The following is a 22,323-nucleotide window of genomic DNA, read 5'->3' as shown; positions in this document are numbered from 1 at the left end:
TGCGCTTTAGACTGCACAACATAGCGCAGCAGTAGCTGCAGGAGGAGCAAGACGCTGAGCGTACAGCCTCTTCAGAGGAGAAGGAGCAGGTGGAAGACGAGGAGGAAGAACCGGAGGTGGAGGTGGCACCAGCAGCGGCGCACATTGCTGCCCAGGTGGCCAGAGATGGCCTCATCATGGCCAGATTTACGTAACTTGCTCCAATGCACCCATATGGCTGCCACATGCTGTACTAAGTTTCCCCCCGCCCAACAACACCATAAAGCATCCCTACAATGACCAAGCCATTCCTGTCACCCAAACCCCCAGTGCTTGAGGTTAAGTAATATCTCACCATTCACTCCAAGTGACAAAGCCACTTCCAAGGTAGCAAACAAAAATGGACAAGACCGGAAAGGGGTGCAGAAGCATACAATTTAACTGTGTCATAAAAATAACTGAAACTTAACACTAACATTTGTTCATACACCAATGTGCATCTAGGATTGTGTCTTTTTTCTTTTCTGAGTGTTTCTACGAGGTGCAACCCCTGTGGCTTCAGCAGAGGTAGTTGCAGACTGCTCACTTCCCTGCTGCGACTGCTTCAACACTTCTGGCGGACGTCCTCTGGGTTTTGGAGCCTCTGATGGCCCCGTCAAAAACTGCTCCTCCTGCAACTGTGCAGGGGCAGACTTGGCCATCGGGATCTGAGGCAGCATCTGGGGCTCTGACTGAGGGGGAGGCAGCGGGGGAGAAGTGGGAGTGCTTTGAGAAGAGCCCCCACGTCCATGTCCCCTCTCACCATCATCCCTCTCATGGGCCACCCGCACTTCCCTGCTAGCAAGGAGCTGGAGAGCATCTTGCTGCACAGCAGTGGGGCGATGAAGGCCCAAGTCTACGTTTATATCCCTCCTAAAGAGGAGGTCTATGAGTGCCTGCCATCTGTTGTCCACAGCTAGCATGTGCTCATGCGACTGGCACATTTGCTGCTCCATGCAGGTGGCCATCTTTCCATGGAACAATTCATCGTCGCCATCACCTGAGACATGGTGGTGCTCATGTTGGAGATGGACTCCTCCATTTTCTGCACATTTGCAGACATCGCGGCCGCAAAAGCTGCCAGAGCTTCATGTGATTGTTGCTGCCCCTCCAGGATTGCCCTCTTTCTCGATGGCCCCCCGAGGCTCAGCGTCTGCATGCAGCTCAGCAGAGCTTGGAGCTTCCTGCGCTCTCCGGCGAGGAGTCTCCTCTGCTGTCCCCGTCAACACCATCTGCTCTTGCTCACTTGTGCAGTGTGAGACACCAGGTGACAACACTACTCTATCTTGCAAAGGACCCACCGAGGTGTGCGTATCTGCGCTGGTGCTGGGTGTGCGTGGGTCTGCTGACAGTTCACTCTCAGAGGCTGGAGCTTCCTCTGAGGAGTCGTCCTCCTCCTCCAGCTGGACAGTGGGGCGCGGGGGGCACTTGATGGACCTGTGGGAGAGTAAAGAGATGATTTAGGAGTGTAATATTAAGAATGGGTAACATTATCATTATGCACATGATGACATTCACTGGCTCCTGACATCAGTCACTGTATAAGTGACTGCTGTATTGCCATGTGGCTGTATGAAATGCATTTCTGTCACCAGGTTGCTGGGATGTCCCCCTCTTTCCGTCTCACACCGCCTGCGGCTCTGCAACTCGAGATATCTCCAGGACAACCTCCTGTGCTGGAGTCAATTGAGTGAATATTGGAGGGCCACCTCCAGTTCTCTGTCTCTCCCTATTGTTCTGGGCTCTCTTCTCCTGCAAGGAGGGAAAGAAGAGAGCTTTGAGTGAGAGTGATGGAATGAGTGTAAGGAATGGATGGGTTACATCTGTAGAGGGTGACTACGAGAGAGTGGCGTGATAATGTCAAATGGCCTCCTTCTGTGGTGTTATTTGCAATGATTGCATTAGGATGCGGGTGAGTGGTGGTTAGTCAGATGGGGATGCGAGTATGTACATAGACAGAGAGGGATGGGTGGACGTGCAAGGTGTGTTGGTGTGAGGAATGATGTGCAGGAGTAGGCTTGGGAAGGCAGAGTGATGGGGATGTGGTGACAGGCACATCAGGGTGAAGGTGAGTGTGGCATTGCACTCACTTTTCCTGACCTCATCAGATCATTGAATCTTTTCCTGCACTGGATCCACATCCTCCTGACAACATCCCTGCTGCTGAGCTCCTCTGCGATCTCCAACCATGCTCTTTTGGTATCTTTGGGTGGTCTTTTATGCCTATCAGGAGGGAAGAGACCTTCCTGCGTGCTCTCAGTGCCTGCACCAGAACATCGGAGGGGTGCATCGCTAAACCTTGGTGCGGACCTCTGCCTTTGTGTATTCATGAGCGACACTTTTATCACCTTTGTAATAGTAGCCAGACCTCTGGAAATGACCTTGCACACTCCTTCATCAACCTTCAAATGAGATGTGTGCAAGGCTGCATTAAATATCGGTGCTGGAAACGAGTCATCGATGAAGTCATCAGACCTGCTCCATTTAACTGGGCCAGAAACGCACAGGTTTAATTGGGGCCATTAAGTAAAAGTCCCTCTGAACAACGCGCTGCTCACAACATCGTGTTCCCCACCCGCTACGTGCCCCGCACGCACAAAACCCAACTCCAAGGTAAAGATTCCGGCCTGAATAGCTACCCTTTACTCTCACTCTCTGCTTTCTGTCTTGAAGCCAGCTAGCTATCCATCCTACTACTTGTCCCCCGACTCCGCATTCCCTGACCTTATTCATTAGTCTATTATGGGGTACCTTATCGAAGGCCTTTTGGAAATTTAGATAAATTATATCCACCACATTACCCTTGTCTATTCTCTCTGATACCTCTTCAAAGAATTCAGTAAGGTTGGTCAAGCAAGACTTTCCATTTTGAAATCCATGCTGACTATTCATTATAATATTTTTGGTTTCTAGATGTTCTTCTATTTTCTCCTTTAGTAGAGATTCCACGGTTTCTCCTACCACCGATGTTAAGCTGACTGGTCTATAGTTCCCTGAACATGTTCTATTTCCCTTCTTAAATATAGGTATTACGTTAGCTGTCGTCCACCAGTCCTGTGGCACTACACCTTTTTCGAATGAATTATTAAATTTGTGTAATAGTGCCCCTGCTATCTCTTCCCTAGATTCTTTTAAAATGTTGTTGAGGTAAAGCAAAGCAAGCATTATTGTGTATCTGGCTGCACTACACTTGACCGAGGAACGCTTCATGCTGACGAGCACTTCATTTCCCAGAACTAACATCCCCCAATTTGACGAGCACATGAACACATGGGCCATGGTTAGTGCATGGGCAGGAAATCAGCTGAAGGATGGGGCAAGCCTAAGTAGAGATGTCGACAATCATAATGTGTTCTGTGCTGTGGGGACCATGGGAATGTCATCCATGGAATACGAGTATAGGATTGAATGCAAGAGTCAAGATTAAATTAGGTGGACTCTAACATTGGATTGATATCCTAAAATTTTTAATGGATCACCGTCTGGTGTTACACAGCTTCTCTTTTGAGAAAGTGGAATGTCCCACAAGAGAACTGGGATAGAATCCAACACAGTGTAAGTTGTACATGATGGAGCTTTTGGTTGGCTGAATGGTCTCTTATTCCACATTCAGGTTGGATGTGACTGCAGAAGCCAAATTAAAAGTCAATTCTACATTAAAGTAGGGAATTTAAAACGATACCACAATGTTTAAATATGCTGACCCTTCCCAATCATTAGGGCTTCCACAGCTACCTTGCCAGGTACTGCAGTGAGAGCAGCATCAGTGTCCTGCAGTGGTGTGCAGAGTGTGCCATCTAGTGGCCTGGCCCAGGAACTGATGAAATTACAAAACTACTTGTTTGTTTTGGCAATGAAATGTGCCAAAAATATTTCAAATGTAAACGATACTCTGAATCTAAGCTCAGGGGTTTGAAATTATACATTACAGGTACTGTCAATTCTGAACCACCAAATCAAGGATGCAGGGACAGAAATCAATGAAAATGACCAAGATCAGGGACACATTTTTGACTACAGCCTGCACAGTAACCCACATCATGAATCCATAACTTCTACAAAGGATCTGAATCTTCTAGTAGTCCAGTGTTTTGATTTTCTACTGCATTTTTGGCATTGGTGTGGTGCCTTCTTGGGTGTTGCTGCAACACCAAATAGCAGCTGTTAAAAAAGGAAATTGCTCATTGGGGCACTGTTCATGAAACTGCTTTGAAAAGGATGGACACTGGCCGTAGTGTAAAATGGGCAGGTGTGAAGTCCCTCCAAGGAGAGCTAAAAACAAACTTGTTGTGCCACCATTCACATTTTAATGATTGTGAAGAACTATTTCCCTGGCTCTTTTATATCATTAAAAATAACATCAGTGGGAGGCCAGTCAATGGCACTTTATGCCATGTGTTTGACTGTGTATACGTGAAGCTCTATGTGCTCGGGTTGTGAGTCCCGTGGATGCCGACTCCAGGGACGGAAGTTTAACTCCAAAAACAGGTGGGCTGGGGTCGTGTCAGAGGTTAAAATGTAAACAATTTGGAACAGGAACCGAACCCGCCCACTTCCAGTTTTAACGGCGGCGCGACAAAGGGCGGGTGACCAATCCGCTCGTGGGAAGCAGGTTGGACATTTAAATATTATAATGAGGCGGCCTGCCTTCATTTTAAAAGTTATTCTATTTTTAATCACAGGCAGTTGGGTTTCCCAGACCTCGAGAAACCCGGCAGCTTAAAGGAAGCGAGAAGGGCTGAATCCATAAGGTAAATGCCTTTACAGGACTGACCAGTTCGGACAAAAGGGCATCGACCTGAAACGTTAACTGTTTCTCTCTTCACAGATGCTGTCTGACCTGCTGAGTATCTCCAGCATTTTCTGTTTTTACTTACAGGACTGTTTGTGGGCCAGGAGACACAGTGTCTCCTCCAGGCCCAACAAGCTATCCAATAAACCCCCTCCCGCGCTCTGCCTGCTCTCCCCAACCCGACCATCATCTGCCCCCGCCACCCAAACCCCCCAGACACCATCGGATTCCTCCCCCCGCAATCCGGTCCCCCCACCCCCGCAACCATGATCTCGCTCACTCCCCCAATATACCTACCAACTCTCGTAGGCTTGTGAAGCAGGCTTTGTGTCCAAAATGCCTCCAGCCTGTCAATCTGGCTGCCTGTGGGCGGGAACCACGCTTAAAGGGGCCCTGCAGTTAAATTCTGCAGGACATTCGGGTAACCCATGCTTCACAACAGGCACAGCACTCGCCTCCAGGCTAAATCCAGCCTTCGGTTGCACAGTGGGAATTGGGGTCACTTTCCTAACTCTTTTAAAGCATTTAAGAATGCATTATGTATCCAAAAGAGGGACCTTAGTTCTGGAGGTAATGCAGTTATTACTTTGGTAAGCTTCTGGCTGGAAGATTTAGAATCATTGGCTAAATCAGTAAAAGGCAAATTTAACACTGATATTACGAAGTTCTTCACATGAAGAGCGATTAACGCATAGAATGGACTTCCAGAGAGAGTAGTGTAGGTAAATACCCTGGAATCATTGAAAAAACAATAAACTGCTGCAGTGGGGGACTGTACAGATGAATGGCCTCCCTCATCTGCAATTATCTTGTCAACAAATAAGAACAAGCCTGTTGAATAAAGACAAAGACACACTAATCTTGTAAAAGGAATGCTTTCTCTCCAATGGTATTCAAATTCAGGGCCACATCATTTTTAAAAATTTGTTTATGGGATGTGGGCATCGCTGGCAAGGCCAGCATTTATTGCCCATCCCTAATTGCCCTTGAGAAAAGCCACCTCTTGAACCGCTGCAGTCCGTGTGGTGAAGGTACTCCCACAGTGCTGTTAGGGAGGGAGTTCCAGGATTTTGACCTAGCGACAATGAAGGAACAGCGATATATTTCCAAGTCAGGATGGTGACTATAGGGATCAAGGAGTATGGGGAGAAAGCAGGGACCGGGTACTGAACTTGGATGATCAGCCATGATCGCATTGAATGGCGGAGCAGGCTAGAGGGGCCGAATGGCCTACTCCTGCTCCTATCTTCTATGTTTCTATGTGTGTGACTTGGAGATGGTGGTGTTCCCATGCGCCTGCTGCCTTGTCCTTTTAGGTGGTAGAGGTCGCGGGTTTGGGAGGTGCTGCCGAAGAAGCCATGGCGAGTTGCTGCAGTGCATCTTGTAGATGGTACACACTGCAGCCATGGTATGCCGGTGCTGCAGGGAGTGAATGTTTAAGGTGGTGGATGGGGTGCCAATCAAGTGGGCTGCTTTGTCCTGGTTGGTGTTGAGCTTCTTGAGTGTTGTAGGAGCTGCACTCATCCAGGCAAGTGGAGAGTATTCCATCACACTCCTGACTTGTGCCTTGTAGATGGTGGAAAGGCTTTGGGGGGTCAGGAGGTGAGACACTCACTGCAGAATACCCAGCCTCTGACCTGCTCTTGAAGCCACAGTATTTATATGGCTGCTCCATTTAAGTTTCTGGTCAATGGTGACCCCCAGGATGTTGATGGTGGGGGGATTCGGCGATGGTAATGCTGTTGATTGTCAAGGGGTGTTGGTTAGACTCTCGCTTGTTGGAGATAGTCATTGCCTGGCACTTGTATGTCGCGAATGTTACCTGCCACTTATCAGCCCAAGCCTGAATGTCATCCAAGTCTTGCTGCATTCGAGCATGGACTGCTTCATTATCTGAGGAGTTATGAATGGAACTGAACACTGTGCAATCACCAGAGAACATCCCCACTTCTAACCTTATGATGGACGGAAGGACATTGATGAAGCAACTGAAGATGGTTGGGCCTAGGACACTGCCCTGATGAACTCCTGCAGCAATATACTTGCCATAGAGGGAGTGCAACGAAGGTTCACGAGATTGATTCCTCGGATGGTGGGACTGTCATATGAGAAGAGATTGAGTAAACTAGGCCTGTATTCTCTTGAATTCAGAAGAATGAGAGTGGATCTCATTGAAGCATACAAAATTATTACAGGGCTTGATAGGGTGGATGCTGGGAGAACATTTCCCTTAGCTGGGGAGTCTAGAACCAGGGGCCACAGCCTCAGGATAAAGGGTAGGCCATTCAGGTCTGAGATGAGAAGAAATTTCTTCACACAGAGGGTAGTGAATCTTTGGAATTCTCTACCTCAGAGGGCTGTGGAGGCTCAGTCATTGGGTATATTCAAAACAGAAGGCGATAGATTTCTGACTAGTAAGGGCATCAAGGGATATGACGATAGGGCCAGTGAATGGAGTTGAGGCAGAAGATCAGCCATGATTTCATTGAATGGCGGAGCAGGCTCGAAGGGCCGAATGGCCTACTCCTGCTCCTATTTCTTATGTTCTTATGTCTTGGGGCTGAGATGATTGACCTCCAACAACTACAACAATATTCCTTTGTGCTAGGTATGACTCCAGCCAGTGGAGAGTTTCCCCCCCGATTCCCATTGACTTCAATTTTACTAGGGCTCCTTGATGCCACACTCGGTCAAATGCTGCCTTGATGTCAAGGGCAGTCGCCTCAGCTCTGGAGTTCAACTCTTTCGTTCATGTTTGGACCAAGGCTATAATGAGGTCTGGAGCCGAGTGGTCCTGGCGGAACCTAAACTGAGCATTGGTGAGCAGGTTATTGGTGAGTTAAGTGCTGCTTGATTGCACTGTTGATGACACCTTCCATCACTTTGCTGATGATTGAGAGTAGACTGATGGGGCGGTAGTTGGCCGGATTGGGTTTGTCCTGCTTTTTGTGGACAGGACATACCTGGGCAGTTTTCCACATTGTTGGGTAGATGCCAGTGTTGTAGCTGTACTGGAACAACTTGGCTCTGTCATCATTGAGGATGGGGATATATATGGAACATGTATATAGCTTCCTCCTCCTGTTAGTTGTTTAATTGTCCACCATCATTCACGACTGGATTTGGCAGGACTGCAGAGTTTTGATCTGATCCGTTGATTGTGGGATCGCTTAGCCCTGTCTATAGCATGCTGCTTCCGCTTTTTAGCATGCATGTAGTCCTGTGTTGCAGCTTCCCCAGGTTGGCACCTCATTTTTAGGTACGCCTGGTGCTGCTCCTGCTCTTCTGCACTCCTTATTGAACCAGGGTTGGTCCCCTGGCTTGATGGTAATGGTAGTGAGGGATATGCCGGGCCATGAGGTTACAAATTGTGGTGGAATACAATTCTGCTGCTGCTGATAGCCCACAGTGCCTCATGGATGCCCAGTTTTGAGCTGCTAGACCTGTTCTGAATTTATCCTATTTAGCACAGTGGTAGTGCCACACAACACGATGGAGGGTGTCCTTAGTATGAAGACGGGATTTCGTCTCCACAAGGACTGTGTGGTGGTTACTGTTACCAATGCTGTCATGGACAGATGCATCTGCGACAGGTAGATTGGTGAGGATGAGGTCAAGTAGGTTCTTCCCTCGTGTTGGTTCTCTCACCACCTGCAGCAGTCCTTGTCAGGCAGTTATATTCTTCAGGACTCGGCCAGCTCGGTCAGTAGTGGTGCTACCGAGCCACTCTTGGTGATGGACACTGAGGTCCCCCACCCAGAGTACATTCTGTGCCCTTGCTACCCTCAGTGCTTCTTCCAAGTGGTGTTCAACATGGAGGAGTACTGATTCATCAGCTGAGGGAGGGCGGTAGGTGGTAATCAGCAGGCGGTTTCCTTGCCCAAGCTTGACCTGATGCCATGCGACTTCATGGGGTCTGGAGTTATTGTTGAGGACTTCCAGGGCCGCTTCCTCCTGACTGTATACCACTGTGCCGCCACCTCTGGTGGGTCTGTCCTGCCGGTGGGACAGGACATACCCAAGGATGGTGATGGGGGGGTTTGGGACATTGGCTGAAAGGTATGATTCTGCGAGTATGAGTATGTCAGGCTGTTGCTTGACTAGTCTGTGGGACAGCTCTCCCAATTTTGGCACAAGTCTCCAGATGTTAGTGAGGAGGACTTTGCAGGGTCGACTGGGCTGGGTGTGCCGTTGTCGTGTCCGAAGTCAGTGCCAAGGTCGATGCCGGGTGGTCTGTCCGGTTTCATTCTTATTATTGTTTTTCGTAGCGGTTGTGTACAACTGAGTGTCTTGCTAGGCCATTTCAGAGGGCAGTTAAGAGTCAACCACATTGCTGTGGGTCTGGAGTCACATATAGGCCAGACCAGGTAAGGGCGGCAGATTTCCTTCTCTAAAGGACGTTAGTGAACCAGTTGGGTTTTTACGACAATCCGATAATGCACAACATCCAATTAAATAGTTGTAAAGTGCTTATATTAAAAAAACCTTGGAATTTATACATCACTGCATTACGGCTCTCAGAAGCCTCCGTCCTATAGTTACATAGGAAAATGCAGCGGCTATTCTGATCATTTTTATGTTGGCACATAAAAAGAAATGGCAGAACATAAAGTTATTGCATCCAAGAGCATGTGAAATTGGAAGGGTTAAACGTTTCTTGCAGTTGTAACAGATGTACTTAAAATAATCCCGTTTGCATTTTGAAATAATTAAAAGGATGCCTTGGTGAAGGGTGGTTGTTAAAGATATGGGCCTAGAAATTCACTTTGGGCCCGCCAGCTGGCGTGCGCCCAAAAGTTAGCGCTGAGCGCGGAGCCAGTTGCGCCCGTCAGATATTCAGTTTTTGCGCCCCAAGTCGGAACCGGGCGCTATTCCAGGGTGTGCCCGCCCCCGCTTGGGGCGCTGAAACTGAATTTCAGCGCTCTAGGCGCTGCTGCGCCACCCGCTGTGGAGCGGCAGGCTGCGGTACTGCAGGCCTCCTCATTCTCTTAAGGGGGAGGTGCCTGCAACGGGGAGATCGCCGCTGGATAGTGCCGGCAAATGAGCCCGGCACCACGGAGAAGTGCCGGGTTCGCGGAAAGCAGCCGGCAATGCCGCGGGGGGTGGGGGTGGAGGAGGCCGGGGAAGGAGGTGCGGGCAGGCGGCCGCCGAAAAAGCGGCCGGCCGCACCTCCACCTTAAAGCGCCCCACTAAGGCTACAGTACGGCCCCGTTTTCTGATCGCTGTTTGCGGCCGCTGCGGAAGAGGCGGCCGCAACTAAATATGGGGGTCGGGCCGGTATCGGGGCGGAACCGGGGCACTGCGCACACCGATGACGTCATCGGTGCCGGCGCAGCGCTAACGGCTACCGCCGCCATTACCGCTGCGCTGAATATCAGCGCAAACTCCTCTATTGGCGCAGAAGCCCTCCTTGGGTGGTAACTGGCCGCAAAGCTGGCAGCGCCTTACTGAATTTCTAGGCCATGGTAACAGGGGTGTTCATATCACATTACGGGGGAAAAATTCCGTATCGCCCCGTTTGGGGCACCATTATCGGCCGTGCGCAAAGTTTAGCGCCTGGCGCTAATTATCGCCTCCGACCACAAACGTGGCTTTTATCGCCCCTGGAGGTGATTAGAGCGCTAAATCAGGTGCTTCACACCTGTCTTAAGGTGCAAAGGACAAGGAGCGAGGCGCTACCTCACAGCGCTGGCGAAGCAAGGAAGAGCAAATCAAAATAAACCTGCAAAGTGCTGCTCAGTACAGGAAACTTTCGTTTAACCGGAGGTTAAAAGTCCGGAAAGCTCTATCTACCGGCAAAATTCAGGAGCCGTTTTCTATAAGTTTTTTTACTTCTCGTTGCTTTTTTTTTTCCCCAGTCAGGCTCTGCAAGGTCTGTAGCTAAGCAACAGCTTCAGCTAGAGACGCTTGCAGCTGCAGCCGACTGTTTTGAAGCTGTTGCTAAGCAACAGGGTTTGTTGATTCACACGGAGCTGAAAAGCTCTGTATGTTTTAACATTGCCGCTGGTTTATACGGCAGTTTTGATCTAACGGCACCAGCTCGGTCCCGTCAGTGCCGGATACCAGAAAGTTTCCTGTACTCAAAACTCCTTCACACAGCATTGAATCTCTCCAGAAGTCTCTTTATCTCTCTCAGGATGCGTGGTGCAAAAATGTCACCGACAAAAAAAGGCAGGAAGTGGTCGCCTTTAAATAGCGCTCCCCTAGTCCCTTTCTGACAGCATAACGCTCCCCTCAACCTGTCATTGCTAGCGGCAGGCGGTAAGGCAGGGGGCGCCACTCAATATCCAGTCCGGGGCGTTGTGCACTTGACTGACGTCACAATCTGCCGGCGCAGGAGATCGTGGCGGTAGTGTTTAACGCCGCCGCAAAATGTCTAGTTAATTTCGCGAGCGGCACAAACATCGCCGCGCCCGGGCGCTAGTTGCTTTTCGCCCCATTAGCGCCCTCTTAAGGCGCAAACAACTGAATTTTCCCCCCTAAGACATTCATACATTTCCAATTCTATACCAAACGCATATACAGAATTGAGGAAATCTAAGCCACTGATTTTTAATCAACATGATTTTCATTTAACTGATGTACCTAGCATTTAAAAAATAATTGTTCATTGATGTCCAGTGAAATAAAAAGTACTGAACTCCCAAATTGTGAATCCCTAGCACAGTCTGTACAGGCAGAAAAGGTATCTTTTGCCATTGAAATTAAGATATTGCCTGACAATTTGCAACATCTGACAGGTATGCTTACAATTAATATGCATCAATTCAAATAATAGATTGTTAATGTGTAGAGACAACTTTTAAAGACAATTGTAAAACCATCATTCAGAGGCTTAGCAAAAGATGATGCAAGAAATATACTCAATTACTTTAACTAATTAACATTTTACACATAGCTCCACATCTTACTAAAATAAAAACAGAAAATGCTGGAGATACTCAGCAGGTCAGGCAGTATCTGTGAAGAGAGAAACAGAGTTAACGTTTCAGGTCGATGACCTTCTGTCAGACGAAAGGTCATCGACCTGAAACATTAACTCTGTTTCTCTCTTCACAGATGCTGCCTGACCTGCTGAGTATCTCCAGCATTTTCTGTTTTTATTTCAGATTTCCAGCATCTGCAGTATTTTCTTTTTGTATTCTACATCTTACTGTTAATGTTAAAAATCCTTCACTCAAGCCTTGTTCTTAGTTAGGTTTTTGCAAGAAACAAAGTTGGATTTCAAACTTTCCTTCAATGCATTTTCAATGTGGGTAGTAGGCCCAGTGGTTTATAGTTGGAAGGATTGTCTTTTTAAAAAAACATAACTTAAATTTTTTGCATACCTGGTGTAATTAATCCACTGAAGAGAGGCAGCAAGAAACAAGGGTCATAGAGATTGTGAGGCTCCTTAATACTGTATTCTTTGAACAACAACTCCTTTCCTTCCTGAAACAGACAAAAAAAAATAACGATAGGAATCTGACCGTGTCATAAAATACAGCTAGAGATAAAATGGGGCATGTTCAGAGTGATGGCTATCTGGACTTTCCATCAGCCTACACTAATGTCCTCAGGGTTTATTAAGATAAGCTTGGAAGAGGAAAAACCAAATAATGGATAGTAATACAACTAAAACGTACCTCTGGCAGGATATGTCGACGCTGAGGAAAATTAATGATTGTCTGGAACATTTTCTCCCTGTCCAGCAGGGACAGGATTTCCTCCATGCTTGGTTGTTGCCACAGGGACATCCCCAGGCTCTTGCGAGTCTTGTGGTGTTCAATGGCAGCTGGACCCCACAACAGCAGCCTAAGAAACAGACGTTTAACACAATTTATCTGAATTACAACTATGCAACTAGGTTCAAATGCCAGTGCCACACAGTTTTGTGGAAACTACACTACCTCTAATTGTGTTTTTTCTTTTAAATGTACAAGTAAAATTTTGCACTATTGTACCAATGAAGCAGAATACCATTTGGTAAACAAGAACATCCCATTATATTCAGTTTGAATCATCCCATGAGGGAACGTGGGCAATATAACTGTAACAATGGGTTTCTAGTTTTCTATGTCTACCTTTCACAATTTTGTGTGTTTATTTGCTGTCCACTTTTATATTTTCATTAAATCAGTGTTTTATTGGAAAATAAAAGATTAGCAATATCTTTGTCACATCAGGGTTTACAGGTTCATCCTTTAATGGTTTCTGATTCCTTTCCTCTTAAATACAGGTTTCTGAATGATGGGGTCAGTTTCCAGATGCATTGCTGCTGTGGGTGGTCTTGTATTAAAGAATGCTAATCAAACTATCACAAAGAATTATAATTAACATCCTTTTGTTTGGAATACAACATGACTTGTTCTGTCCACTTTATATTTTTCACTAATTTTTCTCCATCAGTTTTCTCCATTCCTTTCTCCTTGTTTGGATATAGATACACAAGTCCCGATGCCCCCCATTACTTTGCCCAAGTGGACATTATTCACGCGGGGCTTTTGACAGTGAATGTCAGCAAAGTATTTGGCCATGAGAGGTAGCATAGTTTTTTTTAAAAATTCATTCATGGGATGTGGGCATTGCTGGCAAGGCCAGCATTTATTGCCCATCCCTAATACCCTTGAGAAGGTGGTGGTGAGCCGCCTTCTTGAGCTACTGCAGTCCTTGTGGTGAAGGTACTCCCACAGTGCTGTTAGGGAGGGAGTTCCAGGATTTTGACCCAGCGACGATGAAGGAACGACGATATATTTCCAAGTCAGGATTGGTGTGTGACTTGGAGGGGAACTTGCAGGTGGTGGTGTCCCCATGCGCCTGCTGCCCTTGTCCTTCTAGGTGATAGAGGTTGCTGGTTTGGGAGGTGCTGTCGAAGGAGCCTTGACGAGTTGCTGCAGTGCATCTTGTAGATGGTACACACTGCAGCCACGGTGTGCCGGTGGGCGCCGATCAGTGCCACCCAACACAAGTACTTCCAGCAAAGGATCACTAGACAGCATCTGGGAGTGGGTATCTAGGCAATTTCCCCATCCCTTATCCTGAGTCACTGCAGCCAATTGCAGCTCCCCTAACACTATTCCAGCTAAGGTCAGCTAACTTAGCACATGGAGCCTTTCCTGGACTACATGACTCATGGGACAAATGTCTACCAAGGGTGCTGGTCCACCCATTTAAAAAAATGTTATTGTTTAAATAGTGATTACACCGGACATAATGGACTTCAAAAGGTTACTCAGCCGTACTGTGTAAGGGAACAGAGTTAGAACACACAACAGATGCTGCATCATTGCTGGGCTTATGATTGTGCTAGCGAGAATTCAGTTCCCTAACAGTCTTTTGAATGAGATGTTAAACCGAAGCCCCATCTTCCCTCTCGGGTGTACATAAAAGATCCCACGGCACTATTCAAAGAACAGCAGGGGAGTTCTTCCAGAGTCACGACCAACAATTATCCCTCAACCAACATCACTAAAACGGATTATCTGGTCATTATCTCATTGCTGTTTGTGGGACCTTACTGTGCATAAATTGGCTGCTACGTTTTCCTACATTACAACAGTGCGTACACTTCAAAAGTACCTCATTGGCTGTAAAGCACTTTGGGACATCCTGCGGTCATGAAAGGCGCTATATAAATGAAAGCTCTTTCTTCCTTTCCTTCTTAAACGACCTTAGTAATGAGACTTGAAACTGAGATGAGGTGCTTAGAAAAGGAAGCCGACAGCTTTTACATTCTGCTGGTCACAATTTAATCAGTAGGGCAACCCTATTATAATAAATGCAGTATTTCACTTGGAGCAAAATGGAGGGATACTCACCTGAACTCAGCAAGGCTTATGTTGTTTTTCTCATAAGACTGCAAGATCATCAGCAGTTTCTGATCTTTACAAAGGAATAAAGGTAGATAATAAGATGGGAACAATTATGTCTGCTTATCTCAATTGTGTGAATTTTAATCACAGAGACTTACCTGTGTTGCTGAGTGTTGCTCCGTACGCCCCCAGTAACACAGCAAAATGATTGCTGTTACACACAGATGGACACTGTCTGACCAAAGCCAGTAACACATCAACCAGAGCGTCTACCGAAAAAAATCACAAAATCTTAAATGAAAAATCTTTAAAAAGTGTTATTTCATGTAATTTGGAACATTGTACATCATTAGCAGCATTCATGTTCAGGACATACAAGCTTTGGACAAAGAGCAAATGATGATTCACCAGGATGTCGTGCGGGATGAAGGAACTGAGCTACAATGTGAGCTGGGTTATATTACCTGGAGATGACGAGATTAAAGGGTGATCCAATTGAGTGTTTAAAATAATGACGTGAATTGATATGGTAGATAGAGAATAACTCTTTTTACTCTGACAGGGGAATCCAGAACAAAGAGGTACAATGTTCAAATTTGCAATAAGCAGGCTAGAAGAAAATCCAGAAAAGTTCTTCACAAGGTGTGTTATGAGAATGTGGAATCCACTGTCCCAGAAAGCCAGAGGCAGAATCAAGAGAAGTTTAAAAGGGAAATAGATACTGTAAAGTAAGGCCATTAGGGTTATGGAGAAAGGGTGGGGGATTGTGATTAGAAAGATTGAAAATCTGTCATGGATAACAATATGTTGGTCAGACCCGATGGGCCGAATGCCCTACTCCCATTCCGAATTAATCACACCATGCCATTCGATAGAGAACAAGCAAAGCCCATGTTGAATAGAAAGCTATGCAACATAAACTTTGACATTAAAATTCAAAAGATTTAGTCATTCAAATCCTGAGCGTATTGCAGCCCAGAAGAAACCCTTCCAGCCAAAAGAGAGCCAGGGGAGTGCCCATTTCTCCCTACAATTAACGACCCGCTAACAAAACAGCAAGACCGAGTGGCTTTGAAATCCGCAATTTCTAAAAATATGATTTTGTTAGCAAGTGGTTAATAAAGCTACAGAGAAAAACCAGGCATTCTTCTGTTTTTCATTAAAAGAGGAATTTGACCTTCTATGACTTTTTAAAATTGTATCAAGCTTTTTCTGTGTTTTTATAACCTTTTTTCTGACTTTGCTGCTCTGTTGTTGCTGCTTTCACAGTCGTGGAGCTTTGTCATTCAGTTCGATGTCACATGACAACAGATCAGGGTTGAAATGGGGCCAACTGGCAGGAATGAATCACTTACTAAGCAATAATCAAGTTACAATGTCTCACATGCATATTGTATTGTTTCCGGAATAGAACGCTGTTTTTTTGCTGATCAGAATATGAGATTAGCAGGTAGAACACAGTTGACATTATAATTATTTACAGTAAAATTTAAAAGAAGCCTTTAAAGGGAATAGCAGGAGAAGAAACAACCAAGTGTGTGGAAACTTGCCACAGTAAACAGCTTGGTCTATAGTCAGTAAACCTGGACTATTCAAAATTCCAAAATCATTTCATTTTTATTGGCGATTAAATGAGGTAAACATCACAGTACAATAATTCTAACAGCCATTCACCCCAATTTTTTTTGTATATATAGACACATACTCCCAGGAAGCATCTCTAGATAGAAATCCATGGATGGTTCTTCCAATCCCTATCCCAGGGGACAGTTTATCTGGTCATACCTCTTGCTTTTGCATTTTCATCCGGATCCTCTCTGGTCCTCAGCATGGTCGGCAAAAACAGAGAGTGATTTGTTACCATCATGTGAATCATAGGCAGTGGGACCAAACTTTGAGCCAGATCTTCATTCTCGTACAATGCTTGTATTAATTTATGGAGGACTTCCATAAATGCCAGATCGCTATAGCGATACCTGCAATTGCAAAAGAAGGATCATCAAAACCAGAAATATAATTAGAACGGTTTGCGCGGACTCTGACTCATTCAATAAAGTTTTCTATTTTATCAATGCTATACTGTGGCTGATGCTCTTATGAACGTTCCTCTTCTAAGCTCCAACTATGCCACCCTACATGCTTTCTCCTCCTTGCATCTTCAATGTGTTAAAATGAAAACTCACTGCACCATCTTCTGCTCCAACTCATTCTTTTCCAGGATCGCAAACACTTCACTAATCACCTCCCTCAGCCTTTCGTTCTTCCTACAATCTGTAGGTCTTACAGAAACTAAACTTGGCATCAACCTTGTCAGTCCCCTGCACTATAGGTTTTTCAATTTAAAATGGACTATAAAGGAGCTCATCCAAACCACTAGGTGGTGCTCATATCAAATTACCCCCCTCAGCCTTCCCCCATTCTTTCAGCATCTTTCCAGCGTTTGGAAAATCTCACACTCTGCCATCTCGTTCTTCAACATTCTGTTTATTATCCCCTCCTCCCCGACCCTCTTCCTTCCTACCTGATCTATGCCTCGACATAAAGTGCCTCTTCCATGGCAATTTCAATCTTCAGTTGAACACGCCCTCCTTTCCCCTTCCAACTTTTTAAAAATTTGTTCATGGGATGTGGGCATCGCTGGCAAGGCCAACATATACTGCCCATTGAGCAGGCCCGGCTTGCCTTTCGCAACCTCAGTCTCTATATCCACTGGCCACCTCTCAACTGTATCATCGCATGTGGGTCCCGATATTTACGGAGTGGCCGAAAACAGAGGTCGTACCGAAATTAACGACAGGACCTCATTAACATTTTTTAGCTCCATTTTTCGTCCGGCAGATGGCCAAATGGACAGCCTGGCCGGCGGGCGGGAAAGACCACATGTTTGACAAATCTGTTAGTGTTTTTTGAGGTTGTAACTAGCAGAATAGATAAGGGGGAAACCAGTGAATGGGGTGTGTTTGGATTTTCAGAAGGCATTCGATAACGTGCCACACAAGAGGTTATCAAGCAAAATTTGGGCTCATGGGATTGGGGGTAATATACTAGCATGGATTGAGGATTGGTTAACGGACAGAAAACAGAGAGTAGGAATAAACAGGTCATTTTCAGGTTGGCAGGTTGCAGCTAGTGAGGTACCGCAAGGATCAGTGCTTGGGCCTCAGCTATTCACAATCTAGATCAATGGTTTGGATGAGGGATCCGAATGTAATATATCCAAGTTTGCTGATGATACAAAGCTGGGTGGGAATTTAAGTTATGAGAAGGATGCAAAGAGGCTTCAAGGGGATATAGACAGGCTAAGTGAATGGGCAAGAACATGGCAAATGGAATATAATGTGGAGAAATGTGAAGTTATCCACTTTGGTAGGAAAACTAGAAAAGCAGGGTACTTTTTAAATGGTGAGAAATTGGGAAATGTTGGTGTTCAGAGGGACCTGGGTGTCCTTGTACACGAATCAGTGAAAGTTAACATGCAGGTACAGCAAGCAAATGGTATGCTGACCTTTATTACAAGAGGATTTGAGTATAAGGGTAAAGACGTCTTACTGCAATTATATAAGGCCCTGGTGAAACCACACCTGGAGTATTGTGTACAGATTTGTTCTCCTTACCTAAGGAAGGATATACTTGCCATAGAGGGAGTGCAACGAAGGTTCACCAGACTGATTCCTGGGATGGGGGGATTGTCCTATGAGGAGAGATTGAGTAGACTAGGCCTATATTCTCTAGAGTTTAGAAGAATGAGAGGTGATTTCATTGAAACATACAAAATTCTTACAGGGCTTGACAGGGTAGATGCAGGGAGGATGTTTCCCCTGGCTGGGGAGTCTAGAACCAGGGGTCACAGTCTCAGAATAAGGGGTCAGCTATTTAGGACTGAGATGAGGAGAAATTTCTTCACTCAGAGGGTGGTGAATCTTTGGAATTCTCTACCCCAGAGGGCCGTGAAGGCTCAGTCATTAAGTATATTCAAGACAGAGATCGATAGATTTTTGGATATTAAGGGAATCAAGGGATATGGGGATAGTTCAGGAAGGTGGAGTTGAGGTAGAAGATCAGCCATGATCTTATTGAATGGCGGAGCAAGCTCGAGGGGCCAAAAGGCCTACTCCTGCTCCTATTTCTTATGTTCTTATGTAACACCAGTGGCAGGAGGCCAAAGCCAGAGACCCTTGGGGACAGTCCGCAGCAATCGGGAGGTCGGAGAGGCCTGCGATCGGAAGGGCTGGGGGGAGGCTGTCAATTGGGGCTGGGGGAGGCCGAAGGAGAGCATTCCCGGTCCTCCTGGCCCATAAGGTGCGTTGAAACAGCTACTTACACCTTGTGGAGCCGGCAGCTCCCGCCTCCGTTTCACTGCCGAGTTTCCTGAACCCTGGGAAACCCTTGCAGCAAGAGTCAATTTTAAATCGGGCTCCCAATTGCACGGTGGGAGCCTGATTTAAACATGTTAATTAAGTGCCCCCGGCTCCCCACCTCTATACTGTATTAAAATGTCCCGATATCCGCCGCTGTAAAAAAGGGATTGGGCCCATGTGCAGCGGGTCGGGGTCGCGTTTTCTGTATTTAACTCGTTAACCTTGCCCTGACACACTACCACCTGTCGTATGTGTGTGTGTGTGTGTGTGTGTGTGTGTGTGTTGGGGGGGGGGGGGTGGAGGAGGAGGAGGGCAGTTAATATCAAGACCAGAAACTCAATTACTGAGAAGACATTCTCCAACCACTTCCGTATCCTCATTCTCTTACACATCTTCCTGACCCTAACTCCTCTACCATCACTTCCTCTAGTGCCCTTTCTAATTCTGGCCTTCTCCGCCTTTGACCTCCCACTTATGACTAAACTGACATCCGTAACTGTCACGCCTCCACATCCATCTCCACGCTCTTGTGCCCTTTAAATCCCCTACAGTCTCCCTCCTCCTGGTATAGCAACCACCTCCCCAGCCTCAGATTAAGGGGAGGGAGGAAGGAGTATCGGGGGGGGGGGGGTGGGCGAGGGAGGAGGAAGCATAGCGATAATAAGAATGCTGATAATAATTTGAAAACTATTTATCCTTTCTTTTTTAGGTCTTGTAGCATCATTCCCTCAACTGAATAAGTGGGCAGGCAATTTACTGTCAGACATTTACTGATCCAATTCTATAATCAGGTACTGCCAGATGTGCCGAGCATTGAATGTCCAATGACAGCGTATAGGCACAGGCACACGTGCGCCCGCAAGACCATCACATCCACTCAGCATTCCTTCTAAAAACAGCCAGACTCTGGGGGCTAACCATGTGGAGTATCACAAGCATACCGTTTGACCATTAAACAGGACTCTTTAGTAACATTATCCAGACATGAGCATTTTTTTTTTGCAAGGTTACTAAAATGAATTAGCATTTTAACTTACTTAAGTCCATTCTTTAAAAAACTGCTCCAATCATCCGAATTGACCTCACCAATTGAAATCTGTAAACAGAACAGAATACAACGGAAACAATTTTGGCTCCAGTGGTTTGGAAGTGGAACACGACTGATCGTCTCTGATTGAATCTGAATGAGGCTATAAGTAGAACACCAACCAGCAGCTCCTGTAACCTGCCCAGCATCGCCATTTCAGTCTCCTTCATCTTCTCTTCCTGCACCTTGCTGCTGCTGTAGGTAGCCACTAACCATCGGACACAGGCCTTCAACAGGGATTTTCTCCAGGATCGCTGGTCCTCGGGGTATTCCTCCAGTGTATTTGTGACTGCATCTGCCAAAGTCCACCTGCAATTAAATGACTCCGTTTTACAAAAATCAGTTACAATCTTTTTTTTTTTTTTTTTTTACAAGAGTTAGAAAAGAAATGAGAGCTGAGAAACTGATCAGAGAACATGAAAATTAATTACATATAGTCGTAGTCTAACACCGAATGCCTTTGTAGCTCATAAAAAATGCACCGTCTACATCTGCCACGTATTGCATGCATACAAATGATTTATAATGAGGGCTATAAAATGGAGTTAGAGAAAAGCACAATATTTATAAACGCAAGTAGTTTGGGAATAAAGTAGGCTAAATTCTCATTCAGCACTTGAAGCCCTTAATTGGCTCAGTGATAGCACTTGTGCTTCCGAGTCAGAAGGTTGTGGGTTCAAGTACCACTCCATAGACTTGCGCACATAATCTAGGCTGGCACTGAAGGAATGCTGCACTGTCGGGAGGTGCTGTCTTTTGAATGAAATGCTAAACCGAGGCCCTGTCTGACCTCGTAGTTGGAAGTAAAAAATCCCATGACACTACATCGTGGAAGAGCAGGGGAGTTCCCATGGTGTCCTGGCCAACAGTTATCACTCAACCAACACCTAAAACAAAAGATCTGGTCATTTATCTCATTGCTGTTTGTGGGAGCTTGCTGTGTGGAGATTGGCTGCTGTGTTTCCTACATCACAACAGAGACTACACGTCAAAAATATTAAATTGGCTGTAAAGCGCTTTGGGACATCCTGAGGTTATGAAAGGTGCTATATAAATGCAAGTCATTATCTCTTTCTTTCAAGGCTTCATGAGATTTGCAAACTGAAAGAAGCAGCTGCTAAGAACCCACAGATCTGTTTGGAATAATTTACAGATTAATACAAAATTATGTAAATAATATTAACTTCTCTCCCACCCCTCCCCCAATAATGCAGCAAATTCAGTCATATCGAGAAACACAACCCACTGACAAAAATACCAAAATCCAGTGGCTTCAGCTGCATGGAGCCCATGTTCTAAATTCCTTATACTGTATGAATCCCTCAACTTCTCCCCACCACCCCGCTTCTTTAAGACCTTTCTTAACATCCATTTCTCTACCCAAGATTCCGGCCACCCCTCCTAATAATTCCTTCTTTGATTCAGTCTCTTTTTTTCTTACGTCGCTGTGAAATGCTTTGGGAGGTTTTTCTCCGTTAAAGGCGCTGTGTAAATGCAAGACATTGTTAGAAAACAAAATGAAGGAATCTACCTCGAAGGATTTGCAGTTTTCTCCAGAGCTGCAGGCAACTGTTCCACAATACTCGCCACATCGTCACGAGATGACAACAGCTGCGCTAATCTGGCAAGTACTTCCATCTGTAAATCAAGTTCATCGGATGGACCATCAGATGCAACGGTGCTTACCAGTTTCTTCCACAGAGCCCCTTTGATAGCCATCAGGACATCTGCAAGTACTAAATTAGGATAATAATACATCTTTAGGCTGTAAAGTCAAGTGAATCACTTGGTTCTACTAGACATGTCACAAAGATGTCAATTTAATACTGCTCTGCTTCATTTTGTTATTTCTGTAGCGGAAGCACATTCCATGATGACTGATGTACCCCAGAGGAACTTTTTGTCGTGCATTTCTATTGAAGCCTCTTCCTATTTCAGATAAACATTTTACAGGAAACTCTCTGGTATCCAGCACCGACGGGACCGGGATGGTGCCTGTTGATTAAAAATTCCGGATGACGGAGAGGGTTATCTACCAAGGCTATTTTTAACAAAGGCCTAGAAATTCAGTAGCGCCCCGTTTGGGGCGCCAGCCTCGCCAGGGCGCTAAAAGTAGCGCCCCGGAAGCATTCGCGGCCGCCCGCCGGAAATTCAGTTGGAGCGCCCCAAAGGGAAGCACGGCGCTACTGGAGGCGCCCCGCATCCCTCTTGGGGCGCTGCAACTGATTATCGTCGGGCTACTGCAGGCCTTCCTCCCCTTCTTAAAGGGGAGGGGCC

At 46.1% G+C, this 22,323-nt stretch overlaps 1 protein-coding gene across 3 annotated transcripts in view; it reads right to left on the bottom strand.

Annotated features, from left to right (window-relative positions):
- The window catches only part of urb1 (URB1 ribosome biogenesis homolog), a 127,892-nt gene that overhangs the window by 47,872 nt on the left and 57,697 nt on the right, over positions 1-22,323 (bottom strand). For all 3 annotated transcript variants that reach the window (XM_086007049.1, XM_086007048.1, XM_086007047.1), the window contains exons 23-30: positions 21,578-21,782; positions 20,169-20,355; positions 19,997-20,055; positions 16,387-16,577; positions 14,760-14,870; positions 14,608-14,671; positions 12,436-12,604; positions 12,139-12,241 (exon numbers count right to left, since the gene is read on the bottom strand). In XM_086007049.1, the coding sequence (XP_085863175.1) occupies positions 12,139-12,241; positions 12,436-12,604; positions 14,608-14,671; positions 14,760-14,870; positions 16,387-16,577; positions 19,997-20,055; positions 20,169-20,355; positions 21,578-21,782 (1,089 nt within the window). The remainder of the gene's footprint in view (positions 1-12,138; positions 12,242-12,435; positions 12,605-14,607; positions 14,672-14,759; positions 14,871-16,386; positions 16,578-19,996; positions 20,056-20,168; positions 20,356-21,577; positions 21,783-22,323) is intronic.

Source organism: Somniosus microcephalus, chromosome 14 (assembly GCF_052327205.1).
Source record: "Somniosus microcephalus isolate GS21.2 chromosome 14, FLI_Smic_1.0, whole genome shotgun sequence".
NCBI classification, from domain to species: Eukaryota; Metazoa; Chordata; class Chondrichthyes; order Squaliformes; family Somniosidae; genus Somniosus; species Somniosus microcephalus.
The sequence above is the reverse complement of the archived record's forward strand: the minus strand, read 5'-3'. Positions and strand labels throughout refer to the sequence as shown.